The 19,795-nt window shown below is 39.7% G+C and overlaps 2 protein-coding genes across 4 annotated transcripts in view; one reads left to right on the forward strand and one right to left on the reverse strand.

Moving 5' to 3' along the window:
- LOC101849062 (DNA-(apurinic or apyrimidinic site) endonuclease) overlaps positions 1–15,248 on the forward strand; it is a 21,041-nt gene extending 5,793 nt beyond the window's left edge. For all 3 annotated transcript variants that reach the window (XM_005101199.3, XM_005101200.3, XM_035970494.1), the window contains exons 2-10: positions 996–1,028; positions 2,388–2,453; positions 3,514–3,561; positions 5,144–5,362; positions 6,948–7,146; positions 8,796–8,867; positions 9,362–9,508; positions 10,354–10,534; positions 13,325–15,248. In XM_005101199.3, coding sequence (XP_005101256.1) covers positions 1,023–1,028; positions 2,388–2,453; positions 3,514–3,561; positions 5,144–5,362; positions 6,948–7,146; positions 8,796–8,867; positions 9,362–9,508; positions 10,354–10,534; positions 13,325–13,442 — 1,056 coding nt within the window. In that variant the 5' untranslated portion in view covers positions 996–1,022 and the 3' untranslated portion in view covers positions 13,443–15,248. The remainder of the gene's footprint in view (positions 1–995; positions 1,029–2,387; positions 2,454–3,513; positions 3,562–5,143; positions 5,363–6,947; positions 7,147–8,795; positions 8,868–9,361; positions 9,509–10,353; positions 10,535–13,324) is intronic.
- A 1,670-nt stretch (positions 15,249–16,918) lies between these two features.
- The window catches only part of LOC118477888 (protein Ycf2-like), a gene marked incomplete at its 5' end in the record, with an annotated part of 10,652 nt that continues 7,775 nt past the window's right edge, over positions 16,919–19,795 (reverse strand). Inside the window, 1 exon segment of the mRNA XM_035970495.1 lies at positions 16,919–19,713. Within this exon segment, the coding sequence (XP_035826388.1) occupies positions 19,696–19,713 (18 nt within the window).

Here is a 19,795-nt window from a genome sequence, read left to right on the forward strand (position 1 = left end):
AGATAACGTTATATCTGATCTCAGAGTATTCTTTTCATTGAAAGCAAGGCAAATGAATTTAAGGTTTCAGAGGACAAGCGGATAGTTAGAGAACGCTAGGAGTGCACCATTGGGCGATATTTATAATAGTAACAGCCATATCTTGTTTGACCTATTATAGATTCTTTAACATAGTATATATATATAATATAATGAGCATTATCACATAACTAATAACACTTTGCTAAAATTGACTCAAACAAGATTGCTGTTACGATAATTATCGGCAAATTGTGTACTCCTTACGTTCTCTATCTGATCTATCCGCTTGTTTTCAGATGATACAAAAATAACAATTAACTTGCCCAAAATTGACGAGTGCCTGATTTCGTGACACACACATGGAAATACAGGGGGAAGCATGGATTATCTGGGGCAGTCTAAGGAAATCAGGAACATTTCGTTAAACCTTGAACGAACCGAGACATCCGCAAAAATAGTCGGTGAGGCCAGTTGGGCCTACTCAGTTCAGGTCTATTTTGAGTTATAATATGCTGCAATATGCATTTTTATGCGCAACAGGGGATTCTCCAACCTTCTAAAATATATTTATACGGTTAGAGAATAATTTTAAAATTTAAGAGCTGTTTCTTGTAAGAACCATTGAAAAATATTTTCTAGCAATTTGTTTTTGACCTTTGTGTGTCATAAATGTTGCAGAAAATTTGCTTCAATGCTCTTCTCTCAATGCTTTAAAAAAAATATTTTTTTTTGCATTTTGTGATGAAATAATATCAGGAAGTTCCCAGATTTCAGAAAAGCAAAAAAACTCAAAATGGCCCAGAGGTAACAATTAGTTCCTGCTCACGATAATTAAGCTCATCTTTGTCAATATTTTCTCATTTGATTGTTGTGATAATGTTTGGTTTAATTAAAATTGATCTGATATTAAATAAATTACTATTATTAGAATAATGGGTTTCCATTTTTTAAATATTATGATCTTTTTTTTCCAGAAGAAAGAACAACGGTTCATTTCTACGATGGCGGTAAGTTTTTAGAGCTGTAGTTAGTATTTTCTTAGGTAACTAACTTTAAAATCAGCAGTTTACAATTTAAAAAACGAACAAACACTCTTTTCCAACAAATAGCGTGTTTTTTAGGATGAGAACTTTTTGTATCAATACTCAATACGCATATTCACCAAAATTTCTTGAGGTCACTTGTCTGGAGCTTTTTGATCGGCAGTTTTGCAAATTCTGATTCTGCACTGATTGACAGTGATTACGTTTTGCTGTCACTCCTAAGGAATAGCGTCATTGCTTGGCAATGTGTAATGAGTCGGTACGTCTGTTTAATTCTGCATCACAGGGTGTGTAAAGTACTGTAAAGAACGTTGAAGTTACACTCATTTATGACAGCAACACTATGACTCTTGAGGGAGGCATTGCGCTGCCAAGAGCGAATGCTCGCAGCTAAAGGGATCTGAAAACAACAACATGACAGCAACAATCACTTTTACTTTTATTGTCCTTTTTTTACCCCCTATGTTGTGGGATAGCTCACAGCATGAAGGAGACAAAAACAGCCTTCTCCCAAGTTTTTACTTGACATCATGCCTAGAAAAAATTTCCCTCTTGGATCAAATAAAGTCTTATAATACTTATCTTATGCTTGCTACTTTCAACTCTACTATGGTGCCAAAACACAACTGCTGGGATATTTCAGTGACCCACGTTCAGTATTTTTCAAGGACCCCCGAGCGAGTATTGAGTTCCTGCGTGCTGTCGGCATGGCTGACCTCTTAAATGACGCCACGGTGCCGGAAGGAAGAGAGAGGGAGAGAACTTTCAACTCTCTGTTACTGTGCTTGTGCATATATCTAGGCTTCTACTTCTAATGCTGTCCGGCAAAAAGATGAACAATCAATCGCTTTTGTTTAGATTTTATTTAACACAGAACAAATTTATCCCCCGGGGCACTGCCGCTGACTGAAGTGTCTTTAGGCCAATCCCAAAGGGGGACATTTCTCGTGCAAGCATAGTAGAATTGTAAATGGGCTGACTCATGTCACGCTCATAACTGTGCCTGATCTACAACAGGGAACTGCTGCTTTTACTTTCCTGATCCTTACTATTGTCATTTTCCTCTACTTCTTTTGTATGTTTGTCACTCTCTTGTGACCTGCTGTTTTCGGGGTGCCTTGATAGTCGAAGCAGACCTTCTGCTGTTGAAGCTAGAGAGGTGAGCAGTCTAAGTCTGATTCCCTGTAAAGACTTCTCTGTTGACACCCACCCCTTGGCGCTCATGGCATGAATATGACCTTATACAGTTGCGAGGGCCGTAAAACCCTCCACTACTATTACAGAACAAATTTCAATAATTACTCTTTTTCTCTTCTTTCTCAGCGAAAACGTGCTGCGAAAAAGAGCAAAGAGGAGACCAATGAGGCGGCAGCAAGCTCTGCGACAGAGGTAATTATTTTAAAGTCTTTGTTAACTTGTGTTGTGTCAGATTGAGGCTTTTATTTTAACTTTGAAGTGATGAGAGTGGCAGACCTCTGCCAAGTACACAGATAGAAATTGGACTCCTCCGTTCTATTCTTTTGCCTTTGTGGAAGAACCCTGATCAGATTTGTATTAATTAAATCATATTTTTGTCTTGAATTCTGTTTCCATGAGAAACCCAGAGCCCATTGGTGCGATCGATTCGGTTCAGTTTGGAGCTTGGTAGGCGGGGCTAGCCAGATTGAGGGCGCAAAGCGACCATGGTGGCACAAACCGATCGCCCGACTTGCAGCCTCAAAAACAAAAGTGTTTTTTCTTAGGCAGCGAGTCGGGTGATCGGTTCTTCCAATTCCATATTGGGCTCTGGGTATTATCGTAAATAATGTGAAAATTTACATGACAGAAGGTATATTTTTGCAATATTTGTGCGACTTGACGTGAATAACATAGAAATTATACAAATTAGTTTTATGTGCATGTATATGCGATACACGTTTATTTGTAACAATCAGCTTTTAATGTCTTCTGAGTTTCTGAAAAATATGATTTTTTAAATTAAAAATTCCCCCAAACTCCAATTTTTAGGGAGGATTCTGAGAAAAATTCCTATTTTTGTTCCTTGAGGGTTTGCAGGTTTGTGGTAGTAGTACTTTCATTGTCTTCTGTATTACTCCATTAAGATTGCCTGCACCTTTGTTAGTCTCTGACTGTGGAGAAATAGTTAATATTCCACGGAGGTTCATAATCATAATGTTATTGTAAAATAAATGACAATTTCTGTCGTTGCGTAAGAATAGGCTACAGTACTTTACCATCGTCCATTGTTCAGGCTTCAATTTTCAACAGCGTTCCTTGAGTAGAGTATTTTGTTTCATGTTCTGCTTATATTGGCTTTTTTTGTGTGCTGATGCCATGAAAAGGATCATGGACACTGGATAGGTAACCAAAATAAATCATAGATGAAATGTGGGAACAGTTGAGGCTATTCAGTGGGGGATATGATTACGTTCTTCTTTAATCTCAACAGGACACTCAGAAAAAAGAGGCTGATGAAAAAGACACAACTACAGAAAAGGTAAAAGCATGAAAATGAACACTTCTTCTGTGGTAATAAAGTGTTAATTAGTACCTGTTACTGTCTCATTACTGTCTCATCATTTTTCCTTTCCTTCCTCGGCGCCTGTCTCATTTTATGAGAGTCTCTGGAGAGGAAATTCCATTTACTTGTGAGCAGCGGGACTAAGTTAAGCTGAAGTAGAATAGATGAATGTATGGCTGCAAATGTTTTAGTGGGTCTTTTTTCCCATCAAGAGATGGATTAAAATGAACTATGTATAAGATGGTTCCCTTTACTCCACATGCCCGAAAACTGAGGAATGCCTGATTCCACTGTATCGTCTGTTATATTCTAGGGAGGCACAGCTTTTAGCTTTATACATAAATCTAAGTCATGCTGACGTCAAAATGAGTTTCCAAAGACTAATTTATTGAAGCAAAAAATATGTTATAAACAATATATGCCTATTCTCCCAAGTGCTACTAGCAGGCAGGAATCATCAAGACCGTCACGTACGTAATACAACATGATACAAGGTAGACCACTCAATCACAACGACCTGTGTAACACTATGCCCCCACAGGATGCCGATCGGCAACGGTAAGAAGCCGCCCCTTTTCTCCACGGGACGCCGATCGACGACAGTGTGATATAGCGTGTACCGCACCTGTATCATGGTCCGTGGGGGATAAGAGTTGCGCACTCTGTGCACTGCGTGGGTGGAAAGTGTTATGATGTGTACAAGGCAAGAACGATAAATCTACACATCCTCACTAGGATGTGTAGTCGATTACTCATTTAATCATGACATCAGCTGACGATAATTTATTTTTGCCACAATATTTATGCACTCATTCAACCTCTTCTTTGTTTCTCTTATTTTATATTCTATTTTTACCTCAATGCCTACATGTGCATATTTTAAGTCTTTCTAATGCTTGGTCTTACCCTGACTGTCGGCTGTAGTTTCTCCTTCCCTGGTGAGATAAAAAAGAGCAGGAAAGAGGAACGCTGCTTCTTCAAACTTTTTCATATTTCTATAACTCTTGTCCCTCATGCTGCTTTTCTGCTCCTAACTGAACAAGGAGACAAAGATGCAGTTACTGCTGTTTTATTCTTATAAAATTCTCATAAGTAAGCATGGGTGGTTGGCGGGTGCTCTGGTGTGGTTTGCTTCTTCTTTCCTATCAAACAAGTATCGTTTTTATCTCCCCTCCTTCTTTTTTGTGTTTGTTACTCTCTTGTAACACCTCTAATCTTCGGCACTTATATGACCTAATAGTGTTGCAAGTGCCGTGAAACGCTTACTAATACTGATACTATTCATTAGAAAGCTACCATTGTAAGTTGGAGGGTGTCACTTGTAGATTTTGCTATTTTTCTTTCCTTCCATCTGTCTGTCTTGTTTTTGTCATGCACTAAATGACTTTTACCTTGCCGGCAAGCGTCTCTTCATTCATACAAAATAAACAAACAGACAGAAATATTTTTCCTTTATTCCTGGAGCCTACAACACCAAGCACTCAGGCTTTTCAGCTATTTTCAAAAAAGTTGAGTGGCATCCCTGAAGTAATACTCACATGTTATTACTGCCCTTCAGAAACCAACCCCAGCCAAAGGAAGGAAGAGAAAAAGCGACGCAATCAAGGACGATTCCGGGGCAGACGCCGAGCCAAAACCCAAACTGAAGGCACGTGTGTCTATCTCGGACTCGCTCTCAGGGACAGACTTCAAGTGTACGGCCAAATCTCCCAGCGGCAAGGAGTCTAATTTCAAGATCGCTTCTTGGAACATAAATGGAGTCAGGGCGTGGCTGGATGTGAGTGACCAAGTGTGAGACAGCGTGGTGGTGAAATCAGGGGCTGGTCAAAATAATCAAAATGAAGAAACTGGCATTTTTCCGCAAGTTTGGGAAATTTTATCGAATTTTTATTTTTTGGCTGAAAACCTATATCCATTAGAGAGCACATCTATATTGATTTTATTGAACATTGATTTAAGGCACAAAAAAGTAAATTTTCAGTTTCCACGGACTCTCAAGCCAAGGAAATAACTAAACATTGACAGTCATTTTCTTGGAAATTTTACCTCTGAAACCAGGTGACCCCACCTCCTTCAATTGCCAGCAGCTCGACTTATATTCTAGATAAATGGATATTTTTAAAATTGAAAGCAAGACAAATGGACAAGCTTTAAGGTGATACCAATAACTCCACATGCCCAAAAATTGACGAGCGCCTGATTTCACCGCGTCACCACATTATTTACAGTGCAGCCTCTCTGTAGCGACCTTCGATATAACGACATCCTCTGTATAACGACATGGTGCCCAGGTCCCAATTTTTTCCTTAAATATCATTTTGCTGGTCCCGACGATGTCGTTATAGAGAGGCTGCACTGTAGGTTTTTTTGTCACAGTTTTTGTTGTTTTTGTAAGCTGTGCAGTCAAACCTGCCTTAAAGGCCACCTGTATAAGACAATCACCTGTAAAAACAGCCACCTGTAGAAGACAATCACCTGTACAAACAGCCACCTGTAGAAGACAATCACCTGTACAAACGGCCGCCTGTATAAGACAATTACCTGTACAAGACAATCACCTGTACAAATGGCCACCTGTATAAGACAATCACCTGAACTAAGGGCCACTTCCTATTTCCTCTCTTGGTGTTTTTGTTGGGGGTTTTGGGGGTTTTTTTTAACATTATAATGACTCTGTGTAAGGCTTCTACCTGTCTAAGACAACTGCTTTTCTCCTTGACAATGGGTGGTCATCTTGGACTATTTCAACTGTATTGTCCATTCTGGCTACAAACTTGTGTCAGTTTACGACATTCGCAGAGTAAGAAGTTCAGAACATGGTTACCTCTGCCCTTCTCTGCAGTAATATCAAGCCTCAGTGTATGATGATGTATATCTAGCAGTCGATAAGCTAAAGCTGAGATGCAGATGCTCTCTTTTGTTTCTGCCTGTCTGTCTTTTTCTCCTCTGTCTGTCTTGCTTTTCCCCAGCGCTAAAGGACCATTATTGTTTAATTGCGTTTCTCCGAACTCAAAACTCAAACTGTTTTCTTCTGTCGTCTGTTCAAAAAAGGCCTGTACTAGCTAAAGGCAGATCAGCTCAATGTACCGTACGTGCAGGAGATCAAGGACAATGTCTCGAAGGCAAAACATCTTATTTGATGTTATAAAGAGTCAAACCATTTATTGCTTGATTTTTATTTTTTTTTACTCTAATGTATTTATTCGGCCTGTCCTATATTAAGACAGCCAGCCTGATTTACTGTAGATGCAGGATCTTAAGAACAGCGTCTAAAAGAAAGATAAATCTTATTTTAATGTCAAAAAGAGTAACGCCATTTATCGCTCGATTTTTTTTTTTTTCTCTCACGGTCGTATGGTCAGAAAGAGGGCCTGTCCTATCTGAACGCGGAACAGCCTGACGTGCTGTGCGTGCAGGAGCTCAAGTGCGACGTCTCGAAGATCCCTGCGGCGGCCGAGGTGGACGGTTACTCCACGCACTGGCTGTCCGGCGACACCGAGGGATACTCGGGGGTCGGGATGTATTTCAAGAAGAAACCCATCAAAATCACCGACGGTATCGGTGAGTGAACACCGGAGAAAAATGTTTCATGGGTGGTTGGCGGGTGCTCTGGTGTGGTTTGCTCATTCTTTCCTATCAAATATTTTGCGTCTCTATTGCCCCTCCTTCTTTTTTTGTGTTTGTTACTTCCTTGTAACACCTCTAATCTTCAACACTTATATGACTTTATTGTGTTGCAAGTGCTGTAAAACTCTTACGAAAAAAAAAAAAAGAATGAAAATGTTACTTCTTCTTTTGTATTATATGGCTGTGGGGGGGGGGGGGGGGGTTGAGAAGTGCTTCAACAACAAAACTTATCAACATTACCGATGGTATTTGTGAGTGAATGCCGATGAAAAATGTTACTTTTTCTTTTGTATTTAAAAAAAATATATGGCTGAATGGGGGGGGGGGGGGGGGTTGTTTGGGATGTGCTTCAAGAAAAAACAACAAAAAACCATCAACACTATTCATGGTATTGGTTAGTGAACTCAGAAATTGTTAATACAATTGTGAGGCAGCGTGGAGGAATCAGGCTCTCGTCAAATAATTAAAGTGACGAAACTTGCATTTGTCCACAGGTTTGTGAATTTTTATCAAATTTTTGTTTTTTGGCTCAACACCTTTCATGCCCATTAAAGAACTAATTTCTGTGTGGATTTTTCTGAAAAACGTTGATTAAAGACAAAAAATGTAAATTTTCAGTTACCACGGACTCTTAAGCTAAGGAAATAACAAATCTTTGGCGGCCATTTTCTCACTTATTTCACCTCTGAAAACTGGTGACCCCCACCTCCTTCTTTCGCAAATATGTCGACTTGTATTCCAGATAAATGGATATTTTTTTCATCTAAATAAAGACAAGTGAACAAGCTTTAAGATGATACCAATAACTCTACATGCCCAAAAATTGACGAGAGCCTGATTCCACCTCGCTGCCTCACAATTGTATTGTTTTTTAAGATATGGCTGTGTGGAGGAGGGGGGGAATTTGGGATATACTTCAAGAAAAATAAACATCAACATTACTAACAGTATTGGTGGGTGAACTCTGAAAATGTTTCTACTTCTTTTGTATTGTTTTTTAAGATATGGCTGGAGGTGGAAATTTGGGATGTTCTTCAAGAAAGGAAAAAAGCCATCAGTATTACCAAGTCCATTGGCATTGAAGAGTATTTTTAAGAAAAGGGTGCTGCTCAAAGGGTTGGAATGTATTCGAGAAAAACCCCATCAGCATAAATGATGGCACTGATGAGTGTACTCAGAAAATTTGTCTGCTTCTTTGGTATTATTTAAGGAAAGAGGACTGCCGGGAGGTTGGGATGTACTTATTTGCAATATGTTGGTCATGGATGGTTTGGTAGCTTTTGGGTCGTGTAAAGTGTACCCTTTCTCTATCCTGGAAATTTTGGTTTTTAAGTTCTCTCCACCTTCCTTTCCTCCCCCCTGAAGACCTAATTTTTTCTTTTCTGGTGTTTTGTTGGAGCGTATTTTGTGTGCCGTACCATCCCATTCCTTTTTTTTTTAGTTTAATAATGTTTTATGGCACTCGCAACTGCATAAGGTCATATGAACGCCATCCCATTGCTTTGGACGTCTGTGAGGTATTATCTCAAGATATTTTTTTAAAGAATGTGTTTGACAAGAAAATGTTTTTCCAAAAATTTCAGGAATCTCCAAACATGACAAAGAAGGCAGAGTGATCACAGCTGAGTTTGAGAAATTTTTCTTGGTGAATACATGTGAGTAGTAAACTGTGGGACTGTTTTGACAGTTGGTTAATTTCTTTGGAGTTTGTGTTCTTGCTGGCATATGGAACTTCCATCCTGAGAGCTACACAGCTACAGTCAATTGTGGTTAAAAAAAAATTAATTATATTTATGAAACATATAATGAATGTTTTTATTATTTTTTATTTTATCATTGTTATTATTTAATCATCATTATTATTATTATTTAAAATAATTTATTTTTAAAAAATTATTATAATCTTCTTCTTCTTCTTCTTCTTTTTCTTCTTCTTCTTCTTTTTCTTCTTCTTCTTCTTCTTCTTCTTCTTCTTCTTTTTCTTTTTCTTCTTCTTCTTCTTCTTCTCCTCGTCCTCCTCCTCCTCCTCCTCCTCCTCCTCCTCCTCCTCCTCCTCCTCCTCTTTTTCCTCCTCTTCCTCCTCTTCCTCTTCTTCTTCTTCTTCTTCTTCTTCTTCTATCATTATCAATATTTGTCCTATACACAACAGACATCCCCAACTCGGGCCGTGGGCTGGTCCGACTCAAGTATCGCTCGGAGGAATGGGACAAAGACTTCCGGAACTATATCAAATCTCTGGACGCCAAAAAGCCGGTGGTGTGGTGTGGAGATCTCAACGTTTCCCACCAAGAGATTGGTACGTGCCTTTTCTTATTTCTTTATATCACCTCAATCTTTCTCCGGGAGGCTCTTGTGGCCTAGAGGTTAAGGTGTCCGTCTCTCATTCAAAGGACATGGGTTCGAATCCGGATAGCGAAGGAAAAATTTTCTTCACTAAAATTATCTCCTTTCACCTCCTTTCCTGCTCTCTAGCATTGTTCTGACGTCTGCTTTCATCTCAGCTTTCCTACCTTCTGAAAATGTTTAATGTGTCCCGCACGGCTGTTGCGAGCGCCGTGAAACACTTACCAGAAGTATAATCTGGTAAGATTAATCGTCAGTATAATCGTCAGGCTTTTCATCTTGTATGCAAAGAACATGCTTTTGATTCCCATGTGGCGAATCTTGATATTTTTATCGGATACTTAGATTCATCACCAGCAAGTGGGAAAAGTCCACTTAAATAATAACAAGTGAATTATATCAAAGGAGTCTTATCACTTTTATTATTTTTTTACCACTTATGATCGTCTTCATCATCAGTATTATCATACCTGACTCATGCATAACAGCTCTTTTGTATCGTTGTTCAATTACTTCAATAAACTTTGAGTAAGGAGTGTTTTCTATTCAAATGGCGGCATTTTGATCCCATATTCATTTGTTTTTGTGGATTAATGTTATCATAACAGGGTCTGAATACTTTTAGCTACTTTTCTGATCTCACTTTGATAGGGGCATATAGGAAAAAAAAGTAGATGATATATCTTGTTTTAATTCATCTTTCATTTCTCTACTCAGAGTCTTTTATTCATCTCTTTATTTTTCGCTGGAATTTATATATATCTGTTTTCTGGCATGTCTTTATTTTCTCATCTACAGATATCAAGAATGCCAAGGGGAATAAGAAAAACGCTGGCTTCACTCAGGAAGAGAGAGATGGGTTCACGGAGATGTTGAATGAGGGCTTCATTGACTCCTTCCGACACTTGTACCCTGAGGAGGAGGGGGCTTATACTTTCTGGACATACTTCATGAACGCGCGAGCGAAAAATGTTGGCTGGTATGTTGTTGTTTTTTTATATCGATTATCATTTATTATCTATTATCATCATCATCCTTTCTCATCCTGTGCCAAAGTGTATATGGGGGGGGGCTCTCATGGCCTAGAGGTTTAGGTGTTCGCCTCTCATTCAAAGGTTCCAGGTTCAAATCCGGGTAGCGACTAAAAAATTTTCTTCTCTAAAATTGTCTCCCTTCACCCTTTCACCTCCTTTCCTGCTCTCCAACGATGGTCTGTTGTCCGCTTTCGTCTCCATTTGCTACTCCATGGCTCCATCTTACTGCTGTCTTTCAGCCACACCCCTAATCTTCTGATGGGAAAGATCTACACCTAGCTTTCTCAGACAAGGGCGAAAAAGCTCAGAGGTTCTGTGTGCAAGTTGCACACTTTAAAGATCCCTTGGTGGTCCAAAATCAATAAGAGTAGGCTTCGGCCGCCACTCAGGCAAAATTCAAAATTTCCTACTAACTGAAAATGTTTGGTGTGTCCTGCGCACTCCTATGACCTTATGCAGTTGTGAGCGCCGTAAAACACTTACCATCACCCTGTGTCAAAGTGTATAGGCCACTGAAGAGAGCTCACCACATTCTTCTGTCATGGGTTATAGTCTCTACCTCTGGCCAGCTATGTCCCACCTTTGTTTGAGTCCCCAATTTTTTGTGTGTCGAGGAAGGAGAAATCGATTTTGTTTTCTTTTAGAACTTAAACTTAAAAGAAAAGTCGCTTTTTTTTACTACTTTTAGCCCATGCTCAGTTAAATTTACGTTCAGAAGGACGCAATGTGAAAATTCAGAACGAATGCACAAGAAGCAAGTTTTGGGAATGTCATTTTACTGTTTGAAAATGCATTTCTCATCTAATGACTTTTCTGAGCTCTCTCCAAAGTAATATAAATAATAGGTTAAAAATGTTCTTGACAATGCTGAACCCACCAGTGGACAAAAGCATGGATTCTTCAAGAGTGTACTTTTTCACAGTGTGCACTAAAAGACGCAGACTACTTTGATAGTAAAGTAATTTTTAAAAAAGGGGTAATTGAGTAAAAGGAAAAGATTGCTTCTAAATAGCTGCTTCATTCTTATATTCATCAGTGGAATATGTTGATAAATTTGAAACATCTCTTCTTCTTCTTCTTCTCCCCTCTCTCTCTCTCTTTCTCTCTCTCTCTCTTTGTCTCTGTCTGTGTCTCTCTCTCTCTCTCTCTCTCTGTCCCTCTCTCTCTGTCCCTCTCTCTCTCTGTCCCTCTCTCTCTGTCCCTCTCTCTCTTCCTCTTCCTTCTCATGCACAGTCTTTTAATTTCTAGGTATGAAGCACAAGGATGTAAGCTTGAACTCCCCTTTACATGTTGTCATAGTTGTCACACACATACTCTACCCTGCATTCATGTGAACATGTATACGGATCCTCTCTTTATATGTTACTTTCTAGTAATACCTCTAATCTCGGGCACTTACATCTTGACTGATTTGTTTTGCTAGCGCTGTAAAACTCTAACTAGAACTTGAAGTAACCATGGTTCTCCACTCATTTCTATGCTTTGTGGATGCTGTCAGAAAACCTATAGCTGTGTTACGATGCGGTGGAATCAGGAGGTCGCTTGTTTTTGGGCGTATGGAGTTATTGGTTGAACCTTAAAGCTTGTTCATTTGTTTTACTTTCGGTGGAAAAATGTCCATCTGTTTTGAATAGAAATAGAGATATTTGTGACTGAAGGAGGGGAGGATCAGAGGTAGAATAAGTGAGAAAACAGCCGCCAAAGTTTGATGACCTCCAAAGCTTTGGTGTCTTTGGAAACTGCAAATTTACATTTTTTGTTCCTTTGATCAATGTTTTTTGGTAAAATTTATACAGAAGTGTGTTTGTAACTGGACATAATAGGTGTTGAGCCCCCCAAAATTCAATAAAAATTTCCAAAAGGGGGGAAATAGGGTGGTTTCTTTGATCTCACTCTTTTTATGAGAACCTGATGTCACCACTGTTCCTCACACATATGTGAGGCCTCGTGGTGAAGTCAGGTGCTCGCCAATCTAATGAAATTGAAGAAACAGGCCTTTTTCTGCCAGTTTGGCTATTTTTATCAAATTTTTCTTTTATGGCCCAACACCTTTTTATGTCCATTTAAAAAACAGATTTCCATGTGTAATTTTATTGAAAAACATTGATTACAAGCATAAAATGTGTAATTTTTCAGTTTTCAAAGACTCTCAAGCAATTAAAGTCGCCAAACTTTGGCGGCCATTTTCTCGCAAATTCTACCACTGAACCACGCGACCCCCACCTCCTTCAATCACAAATATCTCGACTTCTATTCAAGATAGATGGGTATTTTTCATTGAATGCAAGACAGTTAAAAAAAGCTTTTAGATGATGCCAATAACTCCACATGCCCAAAAATTGACGAGCTCCTGATTCTACCAGGTTGCGTCGTGTCCTTGGGAAAGGCACTTTACACGAATTTTCCTCACTTCACCCAGGTGGGAATGGGTACCCGGCTATAGACAGCGAAAGATCTTGTCAGTTTGTTAGTGTTTGAGCGCTTAATCAGCTGCTTGCACTGTATGCTTCCCAGGAAGCTGAGAATGTTTCGGAGTGTTCTATGGTCTGCTGGGGTAATAATATAGTGTAAAGCGCATAGAGCTTGCTGTTGAGCGGGGATATGCGCTATACAAATGCTATCTATTATTATTATTATTTTATATTGTCCTGGTCTAACCCCCCCTCCCCCATCTTTCACGTTCGGGTACTGACAATTTACACGAACATCTATTTGTTCCCATCTCTTCCCACCAGGCGCCTGGACTACTTTGTGCTGTCGGAGAGGTTCAAGGAGCAGATGTGTGACAGCGTCATCCGCAGCAAAGTCTTGGGCAGCGACCACTGTCCTATCGTTCTGCATCTGGCTCTGTGAACTCCATTGTCAAATGATGGTGCTTCGGTAGGGATGGGGTGGGGAGGAGAGGGGGGGAGACGACCACTGTCCTATCGTTCTGCATCTGGCTCTGTGAACTCTATTGTCACATGATGGTGCTTCGGTAGGGATGGGGTAGGGAGGAGGAGGGGGGGGGGAGACGACCACTGTCATATTGTTCTGCATCTGGTTCTGTGAACTCTGTTGTCACATGATGGTGCTGCGGTAGGGATGGGGTGGGATAGGGGGGAAGGGAGGGGGGGGGGGGGAGAGAGAACCGATCTCAAACTTGTTTGTTGCAGCTATCTTGTTACAGACATTCTTCCACCATCTAGCTGTCAGGGATAAAGGGTTTTTTGTTGGTCTTTTTTTTTTTTTGCTTGTCAAATTTGGAGGGGAATGGTTTTGGGGAGATGAGACCCCATTTCTATTTTGTTACTGGTAGCTAGACTAGTGATAAGTTCCAACAAACCTGTTGCAAGGATGACATTTTTTGTTTTGTCTTACATGTTTTGAAAGGCAGGCAGAAGGGGGAGGGGGGGAAGGTGGAATGACAATGATGATGGAAGGAGAAGGAGGGAAGAAAAGACCTCACGCAGTTGCGAGCACTGTAAAACCTTACCAGAAAGAAAAAAAAAGGAAGTTGTTGTACTTTAGGGGTTGGGCTCTGTCCCTTTAGTCTTGTAGTTCAATGATATTTGATGTTGTCGCTTTTGTTGTTTCCGGTATGTGTGTGTGTGTGTGAAGGCAAATGCAGAGAGCAGCTCTGCAGCCCTGTTTATAACTCAACCATTGGTGTAGCTCTGTACATTGGCTCTAGTGTAGTAAGTACTAGTTTATGTATGACTGTGAAAGTAAAAGTACTGATATTCTTCTCACATTCTTGTGAACTGACAAGTTTTGTTTGTTTGGTGTTGGGTTTTTTGTGGAGGGGGGGGGGAGGGGGGCGAATTGCAATGTTTATTGATTTGTGTACCATTAATGAGTTTGTGAAAACTTTTGTATTTCGCTAAGTGTCTGTTTTGTGGGTATGAGATTTTCGTGTTTCCATTTTTTTCTTCATTGAAAATTTTGTTTTCTTTCGGGAAATTATGTTGGGCGCTATCTCAGAGGGGCTTATAGCTATGTAGACTCTCCGATGTAGTCTTGGTGGGTGGTTGGCAGGTGCTCTAGTGTTGTTTTCTTCTTCTTTCCTATCAAACATCTGTTGTCCTTATCTCCTCTTCTTCTTTTTTGTTTGTTACTCTCTTGTAACACCTCTAATCTTCTGGCGCTCATATGACCTTATGCAGTTGCGAGCGCCGTAAAACCTCTACTAAAGCTAAACTAAGAAATGTAGTCTTGAAATGGAATACTTGCATTGAAAATTGAGTATTCCTGTACTTTCTTTACTCCTGTCCTTTTTAAAATTTTGAGGCATGCTAGTTTTTGGGGGGTTTTTTGTTGTATTTTTGTGTGGGTTTTTTTGTTTGCTTGTTTTAGATCTAGTTTAGTTTTGTTGTTATGGGTGTTTGAGGGGTGTCAAATACTTGGAGGGAATATTGTCTCATTGTCATACCCTTGTGGAATTGTTCTCATACATATGCCACATCAACTTTGTAGAGACTCCCGTTGCCCAGAAATGAGTTGAACTGGTGTAACATTGAGTATAAATGTGCACACTATGGGTTCTTTTCATTTGCAGTATTAGTACTGGGCAAAGAAATTTTTAACTGCATGAAACTTTATAGTTTTTACTTTTACTGTTTTTACTATTACTGTATGTATTGTCAAAAAAAAAATTAAAAAAGAATGTTTCAGATTCAACATCCCTCTTGTTTTCATTATGTGCAAATGTTAGTTTTGCCATTCTTGCAAGGGCCCCCTCGTGGCCTAGAGGTTAAGGTGTTCGCCTCTCAGTCAAAGGTCCTGGGTTCGAATCCAGGTAGTGACTGAAAAATTTTCTTCTCTAAAATTTGCTCCTTTCACCTCCTTTCCTGCTCTCTAGCAATGTTCTTTCGTCTGCTTTCGTCTTCACTTTCTGCCCCCACCCCCTCACCTCCTTTGCCCCTTCCTCTGGGCTCCTGACTCTTTCTGCAGCCTTTCTACTGCTACTCCTTAGCTCGTTCTTACTGCTGTCTTTCAGCCACACCCCTGATCTTCTGGTAGGAAAGATCTACACCTTACCTTCTCGGACAAGGGCGAAAAACCTCGGAGGTCTCGTGTGCAAGTTGCGCACGTTAAAGATCCCTTGGTGATCTAAAATTGATAAGAGTAGGCTTCGGCCGCCACCCGGCCAAAATTAAAAATTTTCCTACCTACTGACAATGTTTGATGTGTCCCGTGCGCTCATACGACCTTATGCAGTTGCGAGCGCCGTAAAACTTACCATAAAAAAAAATATCCTTGCAAGTCGCGTAAGTGAAGCACTACCCAAAAGTAGATTGATCAGGATTCCAATATTGTTACTATTTATTTGGACTAGAATTAAAAAGAAAAGATGTATGTGTTTGTGTGAGAGTGGAATAAGGGAGGGGGGGGGGATGTTGATGAGTTTAAGTTGTGTTTTGAGTTGGTTTTGTTTCTGTTTTTTTGTTTAAGTTGGTACTATATATGGTCACAGTTGTTTTTTTGCAGTCCGAGGTGTCAGGTGGGAGAGTCAGGGTCCACTCCCATTTGAGGAGTCCACTGAAAAAACGGGCATGGTCACAAACTGGAAATTGTGAGGGTGTCAATTTTAAAAGCTTGTGGACTTATAACTTCATATTTGTTTGATGGGTGGTTTATTTTTTTTATACGTTTGTTGGACGGTAAATCTAACAACAACAATCAACCAACAGCTGAACTGAAATACAGTTATGAGTCAACAAGTGTTCAAAATTGATACCCTCAGGATTTTCAGTTTGTGACTATGGTCGTTTTTTTTCTGTGGACTCCCGTTCTGTGTACCCTTGTCCAGATGTTCAAAAGTACTAAGTACGAAATTTTGAATTATAAAAAAAGTTGCTTTTCTTATTCTGGGGTATATGTTGCTTACGGTATATATGTACTTGAGAAATATCTAATCGAAATGTGAATTGTGGGTGGTTGACGAGTGCTCTGGTGTGGTTTGCTCTTTCTTTCCTATCAAGCATCTATCGTCCTTATCTGCCTACCTTCTTTTTGTCTTTGTTACTCCCTTGTAACACATTTATTCTTCGGAACTTATGTGACCTTATTGTGTTGCAAGTGCCAAAAAACTCTTACGGACACGAAATGTGAATTCTAAATAATAAAAAGAGAAAGAAAAGATATATAAAAACTAGGTACAGTTCTGGATTGAATGACACGTTTTGTTTAAATCGTTTTTTCTGTCTCCTGAAAAACTTTGCTATTTGAGCTTAGAACAGTTGAACAGCTTGGCGACTGTCGTGTATACACAGTACTGGCAATGAACACAAGAAACAAGGAAAAAAGAAGACCCTCCAAAAAGTTAATTTGAAACGCAAAAACCATCACAACAGTCTAAATGTTTGTTTTATTTCTCACGTTCATATCATCATCATCATAGAATGTATGTTTTGTTCCTGCTCCAACCAACTGACAATATTACACTAGCTTGACTCGCAAACACAAGGAAACCACGGGACGACCCTGACAAATACTGTACCGGTACGCTCAACAAATCTTGATGAACACAAACCGTCTGGATCGCCACTCTCCTCATGGTGGGAATGGTTTCTATCACAAAAAAGCGGAACAACAACAACAACGATAATGAATATACTTTCACAGCCAGCACATCTTCCCACTGAGCCAGCATGTCGCCACTGCATGCAGAAGCAGTTAGTAGGGCCTACGGTAGTAAGAGAGTTGATCACTAAGACGTGTATTATAATACCAAAGATCGTACATAACAAGATGGACAGTTCACCCCGCCAAAAAAAAGTGTCCGCAGAAGTCCGCGCATTGCTTCAGATGGCGCTGTAGTCTTTGATTTGAAGCTTCTCTTTCATTTCTCCAGAAGAAGAATAGGAATAGTACAGTTTGTTAGTTCCACTTTTATTGTTTTTCACACAAGTAGGGTAACTCTGATCGGACTGATTGCAAAGTCCGAATTTTGAGGACACTTTTTTTAATTGGCTCAAACTCAAAGAGAGGAGTGAACTATCTTGTTATGTACGATCTTTGGTTATAATACCCAAGACAGGGCACCCCTGGCGTCATTCTGGTTCATCGTGGTGCGCACCATTTGAGTCATTGACCTGTCCCCGTGGTTTAATGCGCCCCGCATAATTTGTCAAAATTATATTTTTTGTTGTTGTTTTACATAATTTCTGATTATTTTCCCTTATCATTCTTTGTTAAATGTAACAGAATCGCATAATTTCACAGTTTTGGGCTCAGTTTGCCTAATTTCAGAAAAAAAAAATTGCATAAAACTGCGGGGACAGATTGACTCATATTTCGAGCCAGGAGCGCACCATTGGACTATTTCAACTGCAGTGCAGCCTCTCTTATAACGACCTTCGATATAACGACATCCTCTGTATATCGACATGGTGCCCAGGTCCCGATTTATTCCCTGTAGCGTTAGTAATATTTTTCACTGCCTCTCTATAACTATAACCACAACTCTCTATAATGATTTTTTTTCTTCTGGTCCCGACGATGTCGTTATAGAGAGAGGCTGCACTGTATTTGGAACCAAATGAAGAGCAAATCTAGTAGGGAAAAGTCGCCCACGCACTCAACTGAAGCGAGACTTGTTTTTTGCCCTTCTTTTGTGCGTCCAGCGAAGTTCTATATATATGTATTAGAAAGCGGAAAGTGGTTGCCATGACAGTGCCCGGTCTAGTAAGTACACATTGTATTATAATTCAAGTCCTGTGTTAGTTGAACAAGACAACACGACGATCACACAACGCAAGAGAGCTCCAGTCTGCTGAGGAAATTCACAACACTTGTAGATCAGAGTTCCCAGAGTTCTCCCGTTTGCTTTTGTTTGGTGGTGGAAAGTTGATATATTAAAAAGTATCTTTGGAACATTGCGAAATACTTAAGACATAAATAGATTATACATTCTTTAGGCCTACGATTAACTGTGTATCCGCCAAACTAGGTCAAACGCTTTTATAGAAGCAAAAGGTAATTTCTGTCTTATTTATTATCTTCCAGAAATGCTCGAATTTTGTGAAAAATGTTCATTTTACTTTTTTAAAATAATATAGTATTACAAGTTGTAATTACCGTAACCTTATAGTGTTGAAAGGGATGTTAAACCCATACTCTTACACTTGAAATTACGGTGATATAATATTATGATAACACAATTTAAGACCCCAAAAAGTGCTTGACTTTGACCTGTTTTGTCGGACACCCGTTTAAAGTGGGATGTTGTGGTAAGGCCGCCTAACCCCAGCAGAATCAATAGTACACTTATTTATATGCTAAGTTATACTTATATTCTTATAGGGTTGGCACCACCCCCACCCCCACCCCCACCCCCTTTCACGCATCAACTTCTTTTAGTTTCATCATGGTACAAGTACAAACTGGCGGCCGGTCGGTTGTTCCACCGTTTCAGGGGAATTTCTAGTCCAAATTCAGACTTGTCTTTCTTTGACTAGGTGTATGCAGCAATAGATATTTTAGTATCGATGGGACAAATCTATGAAAAAAGATGCATGGTCAATCTGCAGTTCAGACAGGTGTCGGTACTGAGCTCAATTTGTTTTTTCTCTTTCTTTTAAATTGCAGTTTTATCATCTGTAGCATTGTTTGCATGAGCTCAAGAAATATTTCTCCAAAAGTCAAATTCTGAATGTTGAAAAAAAGCTTAATTTAGATCTAGGTAAAATTGTTAAAGAAATGAAATGTTTGAGTTTTTTGGGTTTTTTAGGGAGATGGGGGGTGGGGGTGTTATCTCCTGAAAATTGTATATTTCTGAGTTTAGCACATTGAAGTGAACAGCCTGTCAACGGCATGTATTTATTTGACAGAAACAGACAATGCAAATTTGCACCTAAATGGCTAGTTGTGAAATGCAAATGCCGCAGTAATAAAACTATCACTAAAATTAAAAACAAGATGGAAATTGTCACTTATTATTTAAATAATGTGCCCCGTTTGTGTTGCAAGTGCCGTAAAACTGTTACAACAACCCAAAGAAGACGCAAACAACACCAACAAAAGTGGGAGAAGAACTCTGGCTCTCTGGAAGGCTGGGCGAACGCACGTAGTCCTCAGCTCCCACGGCTAGCCCTTCCACAACATCTCCTCTGCCGTCGTCTTCTTACTTCTTTTCGTATCCCTGAAACAGACAAACAACACATAAAGAAATACTCTCTCTCTCTCTCTCTCTCTCTCTCTCTCTCTCTCTCTCTCTCTCTCTC

The sequence above is a fragment of the Aplysia californica genome, unplaced genomic scaffold, assembly GCF_000002075.1.
Source record: "Aplysia californica isolate F4 #8 unplaced genomic scaffold, AplCal3.0 scaffold00273, whole genome shotgun sequence".
Classification (NCBI taxonomy): domain Eukaryota; kingdom Metazoa; phylum Mollusca; class Gastropoda; order Aplysiida; family Aplysiidae; genus Aplysia; species Aplysia californica.